Genomic DNA, 18759 nt, shown 5'->3' with positions numbered 1-18759 from the left:
TATTCGGGTCTCCCAGAGCAAAACATGGACCTTGCCTTTATAATCATATGGAAGGCAGGGGATATCATTTAGTGAGCTCATTGCTCACAGTACCTCTAGTTTTCTTTTAAAAAAGGAGTTGGATGTTTAACACAGTAAAACTTCAATTGTTTAAATTATTTTGAATTATAATAGTTATACCTATTTTATACAATATTTATATATTTTATAACAAATGTATTTCATAACAAACCTATTATTTATATATTTTATCACAGATTCATTCCTTAGATAACTCAATCTGCATGACTTTTTATTTGAAACAATAATTTTAGGTCATTGCTCAATGATTGGATCTCAGACAGGTAAAATCATTGATTATGATATACGAACAAAATCCTGCAAAATTTGTGAGAGTGCTACAAGAAGTGGAAAAGACCCCAGAGATCACGACTGCCGAAAAAACTGGGAAGGTATTTTATTTTCTGAGAGAGAGAACTGACCCACCTATCCTTTTCTCTCTATTATTCTCACTTTCAATAATAACTAATCATCATGCAAATGCATGTACTTAAAACTGTTTGAAAGCACTTGTGGAAAACAGAACAAGCAAATTTATTTTGTGCAAGACATGTGAAACAATATATCCCATGATAATGGTGTCCAGATAGGGCCTTTTACAAGAGCTCACCAGTGATTTCAGAAAAGCAGGCCTTTGCGCTTACAAACAACAACACATCAAGTGAACACAACTTCCCGCAACACGAAATCACACTAACACGCAACATGTCAACGCACAGGAATTTTAAAAAATACTGTAAAACAACAACATCCAAGAATACAAACATGCTTTATTAGTATATACATGTAAATAAAAATGAAAAAGTGAAGTTATGTTTTCACACTGTATTTGTTAGAAAAAAAATCATGGAAATTCATTTAAAATCATAGCAAAAATTATATGTAAAAATATCATGATACATGTATTATCATGATATTGTTTTTAAATTGTGATGTATTTCGATATAAAATTTTGGCAATACCCATCACTAATAACATAGGTAACTTTATTCATTAGATTACTTTTATCTGATAACCCCATGCTTGACTTTATTTGAGGGAATTCTGCAAAATGATCCATTTGAAATGAGTTGTAGAGTGTATATTGTAAAATATAAACAGTTTTAGTAGCACATAAAACATTTAACTAACTACAATAGTTTCATCTCAAGCTTTACTGGAGTTCTTTTATATAGGAAGCTCTAAGGCGATGGAAAAGGATAAGATAGCTAAAATGGTCTCCAGAAAAATGGAAGAAGGGGTGAACATAACAAATGTGGTTGCAGATGAGGACACCACTACCTTTTGCCATTTGAGAAACGTCCACAAAAACATTACAAAGATTAGTGATAAAAACCATATAAGGAAAATTTTCTCTTCAAATTTGTATGGTTTACAATTAAAACACAGATCACTGAGTACTTAAGTTATTCGGTACTTAGTAAAATGTTTTAATTACATGATATCACAAAACAAAGGGAATCCGGAGGGAGTACAGAGAGGGTTGGAAGCACTAAGCAGACACCCTTTTGGAGATCACAGTGCTTGCAATGAATCTTGGTGTTCCCATATCAGCAATTTGGAACAGAAATATTCTGCTTTGCCATATGGGAAACCACTCAAGGACAGCCATCTTCAAGAGTCCATTCAACTTATCTGCTCCAAGCTACTGAAGGACACTTCCAAACTTTCAAGATTAGGAAGTACACAAGCAAATGAAGCATTCAACAAATCTGTCTCCCTAAAAGCTCCTAAGAATCATCACTTTGGTGGATCTGCAAGCCTCAGTTACAGAGTTGCAGCAAGTGTTGCAGAGAAAAATGCAGGGCAGACATATCTGGTTGAGGTAAGTCATATAAAGTTCTGCATTTGAGTGATGATGACAACTTAACATGTCATAGATTGAATATTTAGAACACCATTGAGTCAGTGATATATTATTTATTGAACTTTAATATTAAAACATTCTACTTTTAATAGGTGAACAGAAGAGTTGGTCTCTCCCCAGGAAAACACACAAGGAAATTCTGTTATTTGCGTGATTCTCAATCAAGAAAGAGAAAAGCCATCGCAAGAACAAAGAATGCAAAGAGGAAAAGAATGCAACTGAAAGCCAAGAAGTGAGATTTTAAAATTTAAAGTTATTAAAAGTATTACTCTACCTCCAACCTCTTTGTGGGGTTTGATTGTGTTGGACTACTCAGTCTGTCACACACCTAGAGCTTTACTGTATCATAATTTTTGTAAGGTGTATATAACGATAGCATTAAATGTAGAAAGAAAAAAATTAGTTGGGTAATTCATGCATACTTGTATATATTTACTTTGCTCTTCTTGATAAGTTTTGAAAATCAATTTTGTTTTGAAGTTTCAAATAGCTCAGTTATTGATATTTAAAATTTTATTGCCTTTATAGATGCCAGACTACAGCATGTAAAGAGATAAGAGAGGGGCCTACATATGAGTCTGGAGTTGGAATCTCTGATTCCAATACTGTAGTTGATGAAATTCCACCACCGTCATCTGCACCACAACCACAGAGTTTGTCAACCAAAGACAAAAATTTTGTCTTCTTTGACCTGGAAACAACAGGACTTGGTATTGATGAATTCTATTTCTCTAAATTAAATCTGTACAATTGATTTTAAGGAAAACTTCAAAAAAGTTGTCTTATATATTAAAAATCATAAAAGAAAGCCAATGCTGATTTTGGTAAAAAAAAAAAAAAAAAAAAAAAAAAAAAGGTTAATGAATGCCATTGTTGATTTTGTTATTTTTTTTTTTTTTATTTAATGAATGTCAATGCTGATTCTTTTTTATTTCAGCAAGAACATCACACATTCTGCAGGTGGCTGCCATTTGTGGGAAGGAGACATTTTCTTCCTATGTAATGCCTAAGAAGCAAATCACACCGTCTGCCTCCACAGTTACTGGCCTAAAGCTTGATAATGGAACCCTCTATCACCATGAGAGGAAAGTCAATGCTGTTTCAATTTCAAGTGCACTTGGTTCTTTTTTAAGCTTTATTGAGAAGCAAGGCAGTGTTATTTTAGTTGGCCACAATATCAAAAGTTTTGATGTTCATGTTCTTTTTCATGCTCTAGATTCTTGCTCTCTGTTAGATCGAATGTCAAAATGTGTACAAGGTTTTTTAGATACCAAATTTCTATTCAAACTTGTCCATCCCAATTTGTGTTCATATAGACAGGAACATTTATCAGAAGTGTTGTTAAATTGTACTTACAATGCACATGATGCTGTAGAGGATGTTTCAGCTTTACAAAGGTTATTTGACACTGTTCATTTTTGTGATGATGAACATTCATCCTCTACATTTACATTTCAGTATGCTTCGAGTGTCCATAACTACCAGAAAGTTGTAGATAGAAACATTCCATCCTTAAAATGTTTAATTGATAAAAATGTTTTGAGTGTCAGAATGGCAAGGAAGGTGGCAGGTAGTGGCCTAGACTTTGATTGTCTCAGATTAGCACATTCTAGAAGTCCTGATGGAATTAATAATCTATTCACTGAGCAGTGTGACAACAAATCTGTCAGAGTTACGAAGTGCAAGAAAATTATTGATATTGTTACACAGTTTTTCATGTCTTTAAATGAAAGTTAAATGTCTGATCACTACATGCATAAGGCCTGGAGTGTTGCATTCCTGTATTTTCCTCACAAACATTGAGGTCATACATACAAAATTAATGAAAGAAGATGATTTTTAGTTAGATTATATGAAAATTTATATTTTGCCTTGAAATGGATTATGTTAAGTCATGTAAGAAAAAAGTACGTTCTTTTACTTTGTTCATGCAGTAATTCATTTTTAACTTATTAATCATTATAGTTATTACATGTAAATTATTAATTTATTTTGACTTAATGTTTTAAAATTTATTTTAAATTTTATGGAATGTGTTTTTTTTTTTATATATTATGAAATTTTGTATTAACTCTTTCGGTTTTACTATAATTTAGATTGAGAAATGTGTGAAAATTGGAAAAGAGGATAGAGAAAATTCGAAATATTATAATTAAGTTTGTTTCCTTTTTCTTTAAAATGTCAATTAATTATTTTTGCAGTTCAAAGTATCAGACAAGGTAACCTGAAAAAGATTTTGTTAATTACATCAACTTTTTTAGTGTACATCTTAAGGAGAACATAATGAAATATCGTATGAAATTGAAAAATAACAGAGGAAATTCAGGTTATTTTGTAACAAAATATCTCAATATTTTGATCATTGACACCCACTTTGTAATTTATTTTTATTTCTTTTAGGGTGTTTTCTATATGCATAAATCAACCATTTAGAGTTATCATCAGTCAAATTTTTAGAATATTTGAATGAAAAAGGTTCGTTTTTATGCATAAAATGTTATAAAACAGAGGAAATTCGAGTTGCAGGAAATAAAAACGTGATTGATTTTGGAATTGATTTTATGTTATTTTTAAGATAACACCTTAAATAAAAAAATCATGTGATAAAATATTTCATTTATGTGCTCTCAAAAAAAAAAATATTGTAAAAGATGAAAGTAACCTTTAAAAATTCATATCTACAATGGTGAATCCATGCTATAATTTCATTGGCTCATAGGAAAAAAAGTAGGTCATTGACCTAGATGTTTTAAAATGGATTTCATCAATACATACATATGTCTTACTAATTCAATAGCTGAGTTTTGATTATCATCAGTGGATTTTTTTTTTATTCTGAGTAAACAAGTACCTTAAGTGTTTCTAGAGTATTGAAAATGGATATAGTTCCTGCTGTGTGTTCTACCGCGCAGTGGCAAGGTTTCGTATGTGTCATATTGTAGTGAATGTTGTAGATTTCTAATGGATTTTATGAAGAAAATTACACTGAATGTAAATATGAAAGAGATTTCTAATTATAAAATGTATCCTATACCTGTGAGTCATAAAATTTATGCCTTGTCTCTGCATTTTGTTAGCTTCTAAAAGATTTTTTTTTTCAAATGATTGTAAGCTTTTGTTTTTAATCAAATCAGTTTTATTACTGTTTTATTAGTGCCAAGGCATGAAATAAAGGTTCAACTCTGAAAGCAAATATATAAAGGAAATGAAAAAAGAAAAGAAGACCCTTGAAGCAAATAACAGAGAACTGGAATATAAATACAAAAATGTTTTGATGAAAATGTTGGCAAGAATATGTGTAAGTATACTTATGCATGTTTTCTAACAAGTTACAGACAAACACTGATTTATTTTAAAGCGTTGTTATGATGAAGATTTTAGTAACGACCCTATTATTAATTTTTTTTTTTTGGACAATTGTTATATCTAATGCCTAATATATTACATGTTGTACCATAGGCCTGCCGGTAAATTTAGATTTTGCTTTGATGTTGCTGTAGTGTATTTGCGAGAAGAATCACAGTTCTTTTAAGTCACGCCCACTTTTTGGCATCAAGCCATACTGTGACAAGACCTTGACTGATGTTAATTTCCAGACCTTGGCAATGGCTGATGAATGAATGAAGTCAACATTTTAATTTAAAAAATACTAACATTAACTTGCTAAAATTCGCCTCGTAATTTTTTCCGTATTTTTTCCATGCGTTTCCTTATTCAGTAAATGATAAGTTCTATCTCGAATTCTCGTCTTTCTATTTTCTTTCTCCAAGTACATGTAGCAATGTAACATCAGAAGTCCCTGCTTTTTTTGACCTCATAAAGAATTTCAAACTTTCATTAAAATGTCAGAAATCATTTCAAGGTGTCTATCAGGGACATATATACTAGACGGTATATGTCCATGTTTCTATACGTCGATTGCCATATATAAAAATTTCAACGGTGATGTTTTCCATTGACACCCCCCTCCCTCTTTTAAAAATAACAATCTTGAAAGATGAATTTTTTTTCAGAGTTGACGGTGTCAGTATAAAACATGTAATTTACAATCCTTACCCCTGTACCTGACCAAAAAACATGTCTTCTGTGTCTTCAACATTTCGAAAGTTCAACATCATCACATGCACCCTTTCCGAATTTTTTATCAGTGATTTGAAGCAGCGCCGTAGCAAAATGTGATCCTTGCAGATGGAGATGGCTATTTATACTACAGACTCCGGACCGTGGCTTGAAACCATGTAGGAGGCGGTGCTGATTATTGATTTGCTTTTCTCTCATTGGTCATCTGTTACAAGTAACGTACACAATAGATATTAATTGGCTATCGGTAAATACACTCACAGTTTTTATTCACTCGGGGCTCCGCCCCTCGTGAATGAAAAACTGTGAGTGTATTTACCGATAGCCAATTAATATCTATAGTGTAACTATAACTAAGACACGTTTCTATATTCTTTGTTTTTGCTTTTAGCATTTAGAAGTCAAGATAAACTTTGGCGATATAAAGGAAGAAATTAGTTATTTGAAGACAAATAGGAAGAGCTTCCATATGAGTAGGTCACGTGCTTTTGATTCCATGGTAGAAGAAATGATAGGAAACAACATTGTATCTAAATCAGGGCAACAGCCTTCGATTGCTGCTCAAATGAAAAGAAACAACATTCTATCTAAATCAGGGCAACAGCCTTACACTGCTGCTCAAATTTCAAAGCCTATCTCAACTTCAACACAATTTTATAGAACCTCAGCTATCTCAGGAACAGATGAGAACGTCACATGCAAGAATGGATCGTGTGAAAAAATAGGAAACAGAAAAATAAATCAAATCTCAGGAATGAATACTTTATCAAGTTTGGAAACAAGTGCTGGAAATCGGCATTGTGTGGATAAGAATTATTTTCCGCAGCCATCCGGTCCTTTAGGAGAACAAGACTATAAGGAAACATGTACTAAGGTCCACAAACATACGGAAACTTTAACAAGTGAAATCAACGACTATGATTTCCTTGAACTTCTTGATAATGACTTACATTTAGAGCAATTTAGAGAAAATGTTACCCATGAAACTGACGGACACATCGGTCAAAAAACTTCTGATTCCCCACCTCTTAATATAAAGGGCAAGGAAATCACTGCTGTTCAGCCATATGCAACCAGTAATATTCTTGAGAGTTTACTACGAAAGGCGAAAGGAGTCAGATCGTCTTCTGAACTACAAATTTCGTAAATCTCCACCAAAAGCATAAATTTTGAAATCAGTTTTCGTTTTCATACCTTGATTAAAATTCAGGTTATTCTAGAACTTTCAATTTATTATTATATGAAAATTTGATTCAATTGATTATCTTTCATAAAGTATTGAATATACCATTTACTTGAAATTTCATGGAATGTTCTCAGTCCACTGCATTTATATACAATCGCGCTTTTATTATTTGGGTAATTCTTAAGCATCCTTGCAAAGTTATTCATGGATGAAAGGTAAAATTAAGGCTATTATGTTCTTAATTATATTTGCATATTTATGTTTTGAATGTAATTTTTTGGCATACCCGGTTTAAAATTTTCTTTTTTATATTTATTTCAGGTATGAAAAAATAAATAAAAATACGAATATCATATATGTGTGTATCAAATATTAGGAATACCTTTATTCATGTATTTTTGAATTTGAGATACAATGCTATTCGGGATAGAATCAGTTTAGGTCTTCAATGCCTCTCTCTCTCTCTCTGAAATTATAAGTATTTGTAAGAAAGTTTTGATAATTCTGATTTTTTTTTTTTTTTTTTTTTTTTTTTTTTTTTTTTTTTTTTGTAAAATAGACTTCCCCATAGGAACTAAAAGGTTTTAAGATTATTTTTGTTTTCATTGCTAAAACATTAATATTAAGAAGTTTGGTTTTCTTTAATTTTTAAAGTCTCATTCAACATTTGACTGTTTTATCTCAACTACGTATACATTTTGTTTTCATTTTGTATGTTAAAGGCTCTAATGTGTTTCTTATGTAAAAGTCACAATATGTTTTGCAATGTATATTTTACATGTACTGTACTAGTGAACACTTACCTCAGAAAGGTCCTTCATTGTCATTCAGAGAAGATCCAAAAGACAATATGCATGTTGATATGTAAAAACATAGCATAGAAAGTACTCTTAAATTTGAATCTGGAGTATTTCTTGTTGTACAAACATTATTAGAATATATAGAGAGAAGTAACACTCTTTCATCAAAATGGATGATTGGGAAAAACATTGCGACAATAATTTCATGATAGAATGTATATATATATATATATATATATATATATATATATATATATATATATATATATATATATATATATATATATATATATATATATATATATATATGAATTGTACTGAAAAACTCTTATAATTTCTTTTTATGTGTTTAGGAAAATGGAGCACGGGTAAATCAAGTGCCTTTTTTGTAGTTCTGCAGTTTCTGTTTAATAGGCTCAATTTTACAAGAACGTGACAAGATAGTTATTAGGTACATGGTTTTCTGTAAAATGCAAACACTTCGTACGAAGTGGAATCATTTTTTTTAATTGCAGTAAAATAAATCAAATATCTGGATAATAATGTGATACTTGGGAATGATTTTGCAAAAGTTCTTCAATATTTGTTTTTGCGAACATTTACTTGTATAATGCCGGTATTTAAAGCGCTATTAAACAGTATTGGTTTAGTGAAGTAAAGGGGAGAGACTTAAACAGAATATATTGGCAAAAAATGTAAAAAGTTTCCAGACACATTATGAGTTTTTTAGCTTTGTTTATAAATCACTCCCGATCAATTCTTACTGTAGAATTATACGTACCAGTGCTTCAAAAGCACCTTTTTTTATTTGGTAAACGCTTTACCATTATAAGTTAAGCTGTGTATTCAGCCATAATTTCAAGACTTAATGCTCTTGTGGTTAAAAAAATATGTATACTATTTCTTTTTTCCATAAAATATTTATACGCTTTAAATTAACTTTTTGACTAAATGTTAAAGAGACGGGAAAACGGGAAAACTGACAAAAGTATAATTTTTGCATGACACATGCAAATTTTACTCAGCTCTTGAAGATATTATGATTCAAAAAATTACAGATTTCAGAAACTAAAACATCTACTTTTATTTAGAAAAATAAAAGTAAAAAATATCTTTGTATAACCCAATACAAAAATATTGCTTCACCGTTTCCTCTTTATTGCACGTATGCACTGAAAAGTTGAAGAATTAACCATGGTTTCAATTCCATAGATATAAATGTCGGATGACCGAGAATTTTGATACAATCTTCAACAAAGATGATTAGAACTTAATCCCCACTTTTGCTAGCGCTATTCAACGTTGTTTACAAGTTTCACGCTAAAAATAAAGGAAGCGTAACTTTGACATCGCTGACATTGACGATAGAAACTACGCAATAGATACATTTCTTTTTCCGGCACTTATATTTTGCAGTTATTTTCTAGCTTTACAGTGCAGTTGAGTTTTCAAATCTTTGCTATATTCATATTTCACATAAATCTTTTGTTATGTGATACAATTAACCTCAAAAGAAACACATTATTTTGACTCATTATGTAACTTTAAGACTTAATTTTGACATTACATTTTTTGATTTCTTTTTACTTTGGGGCATCAAAATCTGAGTAAGTAAAGGTATTTTTGAAGCTGCTAACATATCTATATATGAATCCTTTTGGTTTAAATGGGTATCTTAGGCCTGTATTATTAGTATATGACAGTGTTTAATAAACTATATTGCAAAACAACCATATATTAGATATTTGAGAACTAAAAGGCTTTACATTATCTGTTTTTATTACAGATAGAACACTGGAGGTAAAGTAGATTGAGAGTAATAAACTCAACAGTCTAAAACCAAATTTTTGCAAGGGGATTAAAAAAGTTTTATATTGATTTTCATAAACATAAATTCACGCATTTTATTAGATATCCAAAGAGCCGTTTTAAGTGCCATAAATTTACATTGAATATTGATAATTTGTAATAAATTATGAAAAATGTACGTGCTTTGTTCTCGTTTTTTTAATTCCTTGATAGCAGATATAGATTGTCCAATGCAAATAATGAGCAATAATAAGGCAATAATTGACAATAATTAAGAAATGAAATACACGTTAATTTGTACTTTGTAAAATCTATAAAAAAAAATTTAGCAGAGCCATTTTTAGATGATTTTGCGAATCTGTTTGACAGAAACATCGCTTTCATTTTTTAATGACATGCAGAGGCCAATATTGATAATTTATTATCTTTGCGTTTTGTGAATAAATTGAAATAGTTCTTTATTAAATATTGCGTTCACAAATAAAAGGATATTTAGATTGACAGCTACCATCATTCAACTTATAATCCTCAGGTTTAATAAGATTCATACAATGTTCATTGTTATTGAAATTATCAGGCTGGTTAGGTGACCACAGATGATGTAGACCCGGATCCACAGACTGAAGAGTTGACCACCAGACCATATTTCCTTCTTCAAAGGCGTCTGTACCGCCAATAAAGACATACTCTGAAAAACAATGTCAGATTTTAATTTTTTTATCACAAGAATTACCTTGGTTTCACCAGTTACAAATTTATTTTATCGAAAATAACTTTATCATACAAAAGGAATACATGTAGTTGCGAACATTTCTTTCACATTTTGTCAGTGTATTTCATGAAAATGAGAATTAAAGGTATTATAATATCATTAGTTTTGGTTTAAAATGACTATGAATCTAAATTTGTCACTACCTGCATTCAATTCTCTCGCAATGTTCTTCACAAAATCATATTCTTCGACAGTTTCAATCTCTGTAAGCCTTGAACCATTACTTAAACAGTCTCTCTTTAAATGTAAATAACAAAGGGAGTATCAAAAATATAAACCTGCAATAACTGACTGGGTTTATTGAGATATTTTAGTTCAATTGGTTGTTTTATAAAATTTCCCTGAATGTATGAAGATGGATTTTCATGATGACTCAAACTTTGATATTAAGCAAAGGTTACAACTCAGTTTTATGTTCAGTATAAATTATGTTTTCACATGGTATGATTCTGTCGCCCTTCTTACTTGTGCATTGATCCATGTTTTCATTGTAAAAACTGGAAGGTATTGGGATTTCCCAAAGATTCTCCATTCAGCGGAACCTAAACAAAGGTTCATTTTATATTTTATCATTTCTCTTGGAAATTCAACATACAAAGAGGTCTTAATATGAATCTAGCAATGATCTAGGGAAATAAAACTTTGGCAGATCTATGAAGCCAATTATACAAACGTAAACGATTCATTTATCAATACAGAGAGGAATTTATTGATAATATTGTGTTTCTTTGATACAACTTTTCAAAGGATAATTTCATTTACAGTAAAAAGAGATTTTCATATCGATTACTGTAAAAACAATTATTATTCGCATCATCTTTCATTCGCGATTCCTCAGTTTGAGATCAATCCGCGCCCATTAATTTTCGCGACTGAGGAAACATTCTCTACAAATACAAAAGCAATAAATGGTTCCCGGCCATTATTATTTGCGAGTAAACATATGTCGCAAAACCAAGCGAATAAAAGTTGATTTTCAGTAATGCCCTAGAAAAAAGAAATTTTCAACATTTATGAATATATGCTCAATATAATCTTGGCCCTCCTCAAACATTTTCTAGAACAATATATATTTAAAAGGGTTTCATTCTTATGCTAAAAACTTTTACAAAATGAAATTTGTTTTTTTAATTAAATGTTATTCATGTATTGTATTGTACAGTCAGTTCGGGGTAGAGGGTTTAATTCGTTGTTTCCATGGTGTGTAAAATGTTAAAGTACGTATTGTTTGTCTATCAAAAAGCTCAGCTAACAGTTGAAAAATGAAATATGCCTAGTGACAAGTCTGTTTGAATTTAACACGAATATTATAACTCGCACAAAACCAAAATAGCATATCTTATATTTATAATTTAGATGTTTAAAAGCAGTAAAAGTACACTTAATGTTCATGATTGATTGTATGTTGTTTTACGCCCCATTCAAGAATTTTTCACCCATATAGAGACGTCACCATCTACCGGTGAGGGTTTTTTGACCTTTACTCGGCACTCAGGGCCATTGAGCAGTGAGGGATCTTTATCGTGCCAACGCCTGTCGTGACACGGGACCTCGGTTTTTAAAGTCCTATCCGAAGGACCCGCAACTTTCACTTCAAAGTGCCGAGCGCTTGGCGAAGGAACAGTTGCTACCCATTTTTTATCGAGCTATAGGTCAGTCGCGGCCGATATTCGAACTCACGACCTCCCGATCACGGAGCGAGCGCTCTACCGACTGAGCTACCGTGAACGGTCACTTAATGTTCAAATGTATAGATATTCTATATTGTTATATTTTCATTAACGTCTCTGTAACCTTATTGTTACGAACTTTAATTAGCACCATTTTCTCCTTGTATTTTAAGGTGTGATTACATGTATACAAGAAAATACCAAACTTGATGAGAAGATTTATTGAGAAATTCATACTATACACCATATATAAAGAAAACAATATTGTAGAGATTCGAAACCACATATATCTAAAAATGTAGATCTTCTCAAATTCTGTTTTAATTACAATAGTGTAAGTCGACTCTCCAGCTATTTCTTGAATATGTTTAGTTTTAATACCCGTGGTCATAGAAAACATCAAAAAGCTTCTTCTTTTTTCAAAAATGCAAAACAATTATGAAAAGGATATTTTATTTATCTCTTTAGTAAAAAAAAGAGAAAATACGTACTTGATGCTGTTGATGTCAAATGTATAAATCTCAAGGAAGGCATCAGTTGTGAGATCCCTACAGGTTTCGATAAAACACATGTTTTCGTCACTCCATTAAAGAAAACTTCCGAACAATCTAGTTTACAGTTGTAAATACAAGATGATATACTTTGTATTCCATTAATCTCATGTATACCATCAAAACCATTATAAACAGGACGTTTGTTGTCGTTTTCTGAAACTCGGGAGAAAAAGGAAAATCGTTTAAAGCCGACAGAACCACCAAAATAAAGATCAAGAACAACGCCGATGAGAAGACAACGAAATTTCATTTTAAATTTAATCATTTAAGATGCCTTCTATGATCAAATTATCAAATTATTCATGTTTGTCGAACTTTCCTTTCAACGGCAAAATAATCTATGAATTGATCTATGATACTTTTATAGACCAAATCACTGATGTTTTGTACATCCGCAAGGAAAATAGTTTTTCAATGAACACTATACAAAGTGTTGTTTTATTAGCCTTGAGCAGAAAAAACACCATGCAGATTTATTAGTTCAGCATGCCTTGATCCCTGTTCGATCATAGACGAATCGAAATAAATCACATATTTTGTCGAGTTGCGATGACCTCTCTGTCCATTCATACACAAAAGAGATGGACAAGATATTCTTCCAACTAACGAGATTGAATACTGTTCGGTATCTTCATATTTCATCTATATAAACGGAAAGGGTTTATAGCACTACATGTTCACTGGATTTAAAGCCATATTCACCGGAGGGTTAATGCGCTTGCATTGGCGATTGTGACGTCACAAACAACATCTCAAACAGCGTTGTAAAGCCTATCGCCGGATTATTTTCCAAACATGTCGATGTCTTACACACAACGAAAGGAACACGCGGAAGTTATAACTTGTAATCCGGACATTTTTAATCTTTTCGCGACAGAAGTTCGTTAATGAACTTGGTATCGCCATGCAGCCTTTGTTGTCTTATTTATTCAAATCCAGAGTACATAATAAAAAATTATGGATATTGGACTTCGCCTTGGTCAATATTGATATTTTTCTTGTGAACAAAGCATATTTGTCACCAATACTGAATATAAGCATACCCGCGTAAAAATCTTTAAAATGCATTTAGATACTAGATGCAATAGATATTACTGCAATGGACAACGTCTTGGTATGGAGTTGCTGCAGAAGTTGTTGATATTGGTCGATACAATGACCTTGACTGCCGAAAATTCACAAATTCCTTAGAGTTTTCCAAATGACGATAAATAGATGTTAACTTAAATAATTAAGAAATAATTCCTGTGTCGGAGGAATTTTTGGAGAATATACCCCGATAGTCGAGAGATTTTGTTGGCAAATAAAAACCGAGCTCGAAGGCCGAGGTTTTTATTTGCCAACAAAACCTAGAGAGAAGAGTATATTCTCCAACAATTCCGACAACGAGGGAATTATTTCTATTCTACTAAGGCGAATATGAAAACTTACATAAAGAAAATTGCAGAAGCTAGATTTGGACGTCATTGTAAGTGTCTTATGACGTCACAATTGAATGTTTTCCTCGTTCATTTGTATCTCAAGGCTCAGAAAAGTATGATGTAATCCGAACCCAATCTAAATGTTTTCTCACCAATTTGCTTCACAATCAGAAGATACCTCTATCCTTTTCCTAGTGAAGGCAGTCAAAATTAGAGGAAACCGATTTAAAATTATCGATAATTTGTTGATGACGTTTGTGGTTTATTGGAGAATAATGGCTGCGGCATCTCTTTGATCTTTGCAATTTCTTTGAACAGACTGCTACGGAGCATGTCACGTGACTGCCTGATCACGTGATTCGCGCATGGGCAGAACGGTGGCAGATGTGCATTAAGATCGGAGAGGACTACTTTGAAAAATAATAAACACTGAAACCTCATTTTATGTCTTTTAAGGCAGGTATTCAATTAGTTCGCGAACTTTTTGATCACCCCTGGTAAACCCCGTATGCAGGTGATGAAGGTATATTGCTGCATAAGTAAGGGAAGTTGACGATTGAAAAGTTAATCATCACGTTTATCATAAAGCTTGGTTGTTAGATTACCATAAACTATACTTCATTAAAGCCCTTGTTTGCTAGGATAGTATTGAAATTAAGAAACGTCAAAAAGAGTTTAGGGTTCGTGACAATCTAAAATAATTTTTTGTAAAGTTCCGCAGACAGTAAAATATTGAATAACTTGACTTCATGTCGATGCAAGAGTTAATTCATCTATCAGTTTTGCAGGCACTATCTGAAAACACGTTTTGTGTGATAATATTCTGAATTTCTAACTTATGAAGATTGTTAATTTCCCGAGGACAGTGTATATTTACGTCAGATATCAGCTATATTTTAAACAAATCTGCCAGGAAATCACAAGATGCCCTAATGATAGCATTATTGCATGATTCCAGGCCTAGGGAATATGAAAGTAATACATGAAATATTTTTCATTGAAGGCATGTGTCCTTGTTAATGAAAGTACCGCATTCTGTCTAACTTGAAACGATCATCATGCAAGTACTGCCACTAAACATTTTCAGCCATCTTTAATGGTACATGGTCACGGAAACTAGTCAGAAAATTTAAAAAAAATAATTGTTCAAATAATATTGTTTACTGATTTTACGTACTGAAGAATATTCAGCAATTTCCTCAAGAATAAATTCTTTTTGTAATTGACAAAAAAGGTTAAGCCTACAAAACATGAAATATAAGCAAAGGAACTTAATATTTTTCAAGAGATTTTGAGTCAATCTGTACCATAATTTTCAAAATATTTTACACACGTTTTAGTTACAAAGTTTCCATGCTGTAGTTTAATGAAGAACAGACACAAATGATTGTGAAAATGGGTAAAATATATGCCTTTTCTTGCAAACTAATGACAGATTTGGTATTTTTAATTATTATTAATTCTTTTAACTTTTTTTGTACTAACAAAAGATTCATTCTTTTTACTTGATGGTTCTGGGGGTTACTTTCAGATTTACTGCGCAAATATTAATCAAATAAAGTAAATTTTAATTTAAAAAATCAATAATTCATGGAATTTTTATTAGTGACCAATCATCAAAAATACGTATAGATTATTAACAAATATCTTGAATATTAGAGATAGAATGTGTATTTACATTATTTCATAATAGATATTACTATACATAAACACAATATGAAACAGATCTATTACTCAAGCGATATATTACATGTACATTTTTTGAATGAAGATTTCCTAGCAAGTTTGCATCTTTCAATATAAGTGCAATTTCGTTAGCTCAGATAAGATAGTACTTAGCGGATTCCCTAAGACCTAACAAAAAGTTAATACGATGTATATTCTACGTTAAGAGGTATTGCACTTTGACTGAAAGAGTTTCTTTATGTGATTCATAATACCACCAGAGTTGAATTTTTACGTTGAATTCATTCAAGCACACGGAATATAACAGTAAGATATTGTATTTTTGATATACTATTGTATATGGTCAGATATTCAATGTATTTTTGATATACTATTGTATATGGTCAGATTCCATGCAGTATTTTCGTAATTTTTTTAATGCATTTTACTTAGGACATCTTTAAAATAATGTTTGTTTGCCCACTCCAGATTCAGGATTAAAAAAATATGGGTCGGAAGGTAGAAATTTTTTTCTGACAAGGAGCACAAGGCGGATGTGACCGGTCGATAAGGGATGCTCACTCCTCCATGGTACCTAATCCCACCTCTGATGTTCTCTGAGGTCCGTGTTTGCTCTGCTCCTGATTCGTATTGTTAAAATTTACTCTGAGCTTGAATACTGTTCGTTATCTCCATAATTCAATACAGAAAGTAACAAAACATAATAGAAAGCACCAGCGACAACAAAATTCAGTAATTCCTTTCTTTTCCTAACATCTATTCTATTTACAGTCAATAGTCAGACAATTCTGAAATATGGGAGAATGGCCTGCTACTTGAACTACATATAGTACCTTTTCTGCCATTTGCGTTTCGTTTCCTAAGTCGTTGGGTTTGTACAAAGACTGTAAAGTAGTCAACAGATTTTCATTCTGATCATAAATATCTCTCATCTTTCTTTTCTTTATTGAGTTTGACATTCATAATTTTAAAACTGCACCAATTAACTCTGGTTATCAACAAAACTAAAACTCTGTGTTAACTTTTACCAGTGATATGTGTTTCCTGTATTTTGCAAATATTGTAATTCTACATGCTGAGTTTGAAATTACTAGTATAACGTTCTTATATAGAAATACTTAATACTTGAATAAAGATATTTGAATGTCAGAATGTCTTTTGATAACTTTAACAATGGACGTGTTTAAAAATAAGAAACGCAAGCCTGGAAAGATTTCTTATATTAGAATAAATTGATTTCTTCCTACAATCTATAAAAGGATGTAAGAAATCATGATGAATCTGCATTTGAAAATTATGCAAGCTAGAAACTTTTCCAACATATACGTCGACAAACATCAAGGTAATCAGAATCTACATCTTCATTCTTTTCTCTCAGTATGGTCTTTGGTCGAAAGCAACAGGATTTCTATGGAATTTGACCTAAACAAAAAACTAATAATGACCTTAACAACGAGCATTGCATGAACCTGTACGGGATGTTCGAGTAAACAATGAATGACGACCCTGTGATGAATTGCATCCTTTTATTTGCGAACGAATTATTGTTTAATTAACTATTTTTATTCCTAGTATAGAATCAACAAATAAAAATCTCATTTTTAATTAAGGATTAAAATGCAGATTTTCCTCCTTGGTTTACTCTCTGAAATATCCGTATTGGTGCGATAGTTATCTTGATTGTTAGAACATTCGAAACACATTTTTTTTCTTTATGATGCAATTCATATTTTTCAATGTCTTTGTCAATGTATGTAATCTGATGTGAGCAAATTATACAAAACGTTTATTTGATTCTTTCATCTGCTAAGAAATCCTAGAGGTAAGTCTAATTTTAGAGAAATAAAAATCTTCCTTTCTATATAGTTAGAACTAAAATTAATAGTACAACAGCTATATCAATAAGAGCATGCGCAGTTCTAAGGAGACACAATTCATCATTGACCTTCATGTAATACTCCTCCATGGCACCTGATCCCACCTCTGATGTTTAGAGGTCCGTGTTTGCTCTGCTCCTATTTTGTATGGTATAATGGACTTTTGAGCTTGAATACTGTTCGTTATCTCCATATATTTCATGATAACAATAATATGCCAATGAAACAAACAGTATCGACATTGATTTTTTCATTAATTTCATTCAACAATAATTGACAAGATTGAAATATGACTTTAAACCTTTCAATGATATTTGATTAATGACGTAAATTGTCTATGTGAATGATATATTTACATCAAGTTCAGAGTATTTGTGTTCAGAATTTGAGTGATTTTTTACAAAGTAATTTTGCTGATGAATAATCACAAGATATGAATTTTGGAAGTTCTTTTTTTTATTGCAGTGGCGGTTTTCTATGATATCACAAGCATATGTTTTTATTTATTGCGAGAAATGGTTGTATAAAATGCTCCAAAACGACTTGAGATGATTTTAAATATTTGTTATGAACATTAAATTATTTACAATTAATGTACTTTAATGTACAGCTAAAATTTCAACTATGTTTTGTACATACATTATAGCCTGTGTCATTGTAACAGGCTCGGAGGCTTTTCTCAAACCAGAATGCATCGGTTAAGAGGATGAATAGATGTGTAGGAATAGACATGATTTATAATTCATTTGTAAGCACTTTAAAAAGTTCATAGACGTGATTGACATCATGCGTGGTTATGATTTACATGGTTATGAAACAAAGAATATTATCCTGATTACTTTATTGATTGCTTCAAACAATATTTCATAAATGATTGAAATATGACTTTGAACTGAACTTTGAATTAAACTGTTGAGAAATGAGATAACGTCGTTGTAAATGAAATATTTTTATAAATGGAATCAATGGAAAGACAT

At 31.4% G+C, this 18759-nt stretch overlaps 2 protein-coding genes across 2 annotated transcripts; one reads left to right on the top strand and one right to left on the bottom strand.

Annotated features, from left to right (window-relative positions):
- Positions 1 to 1273: 1273 nt before the first annotated feature.
- Positions 1274 to 3682, top strand: LOC133193780 (uncharacterized). The gene is made up of 4 exons (XM_061329710.1): positions 1274 to 1885; positions 2020 to 2159; positions 2456 to 2637; positions 2865 to 3682. The coding sequence occupies exons 1-4, from the start codon at positions 1499 to 1501 to the stop codon at positions 3662 to 3664; spliced, it is 1509 nt and encodes a 502-aa protein (XP_061185694.1). The 5' UTR covers positions 1274 to 1498; the 3' UTR covers positions 3665 to 3682.
- A 6581-nt stretch (positions 3683 to 10263) lies between these two features.
- On the bottom strand, positions 10264 to 11132 carry LOC133193531 (C-type lectin domain family 4 member K-like). The gene is made up of 3 exons (XM_061329495.1): positions 11040 to 11132; positions 10718 to 10811; positions 10264 to 10490 (listed from the first exon to the last, which is right to left on the bottom strand). The coding sequence occupies exons 1-3, from the start codon at positions 11130 to 11132 to the stop codon at positions 10264 to 10266; spliced, it is 414 nt and encodes a 137-aa protein (XP_061185479.1).
- Between the last annotated feature and the right edge of the window lie 7627 nt (positions 11133 to 18759).

The sequence above is a fragment of the Saccostrea echinata genome, unplaced genomic scaffold, assembly GCF_033153115.1.
Source record: "Saccostrea echinata isolate AGI-Se365-2 ecotype Australia unplaced genomic scaffold, CSIRO_AGI_Sech_v1 ptg000028l, whole genome shotgun sequence".
In the NCBI taxonomy this organism is placed as follows: domain Eukaryota; kingdom Metazoa; phylum Mollusca; class Bivalvia; order Ostreida; family Ostreidae; genus Saccostrea; species Saccostrea echinata.
Note: the sequence above shows the minus strand (reverse complement) of the source record. Positions and strands in the feature narration are given on the sequence as shown.

Excerpts from the sequence above, each read along its gene's own strand:
- LOC133193780 (XM_061329710.1), top strand. The coding sequence starts at position 1,499 with ATGATATCACAAAACAAAGGGAATCCGGAGGGAGTACAGAGAGGGTTG. Across the intron at positions 2,160-2,455 it reads ATGCAACTGAAAGCCAAGAA|ATGCCAGACTACAGCATGTA; the intron begins GTGAGATTTTAA and ends TTGCCTTTATAG. Across the intron at positions 2,638-2,864 it reads CCTGGAAACAACAGGACTTG|CAAGAACATCACACATTCTG; the intron begins GTATTGATGAAT and ends TTTTTATTTCAG.
- LOC133193531 (XM_061329495.1), bottom strand. The coding sequence starts at position 11,132 with ATGAACCTTTGTTTAGGTTCCGCTGAATGGAGAATCTTTGGGAAATCC. Across the intron at positions 10,812-11,039 it reads AAACATGGATCAATGCACAA|AGAGACTGTTTAAGTAATGG; the intron begins GTAAGAAGGGCG and ends TTACATTTAAAG. Across the intron at positions 10,491-10,717 it reads TGCGAGAGAATTGAATGCAG|AGTATGTCTTTATTGGCGGT; the intron begins GTAGTGACAAAT and ends ATTGTTTTTCAG.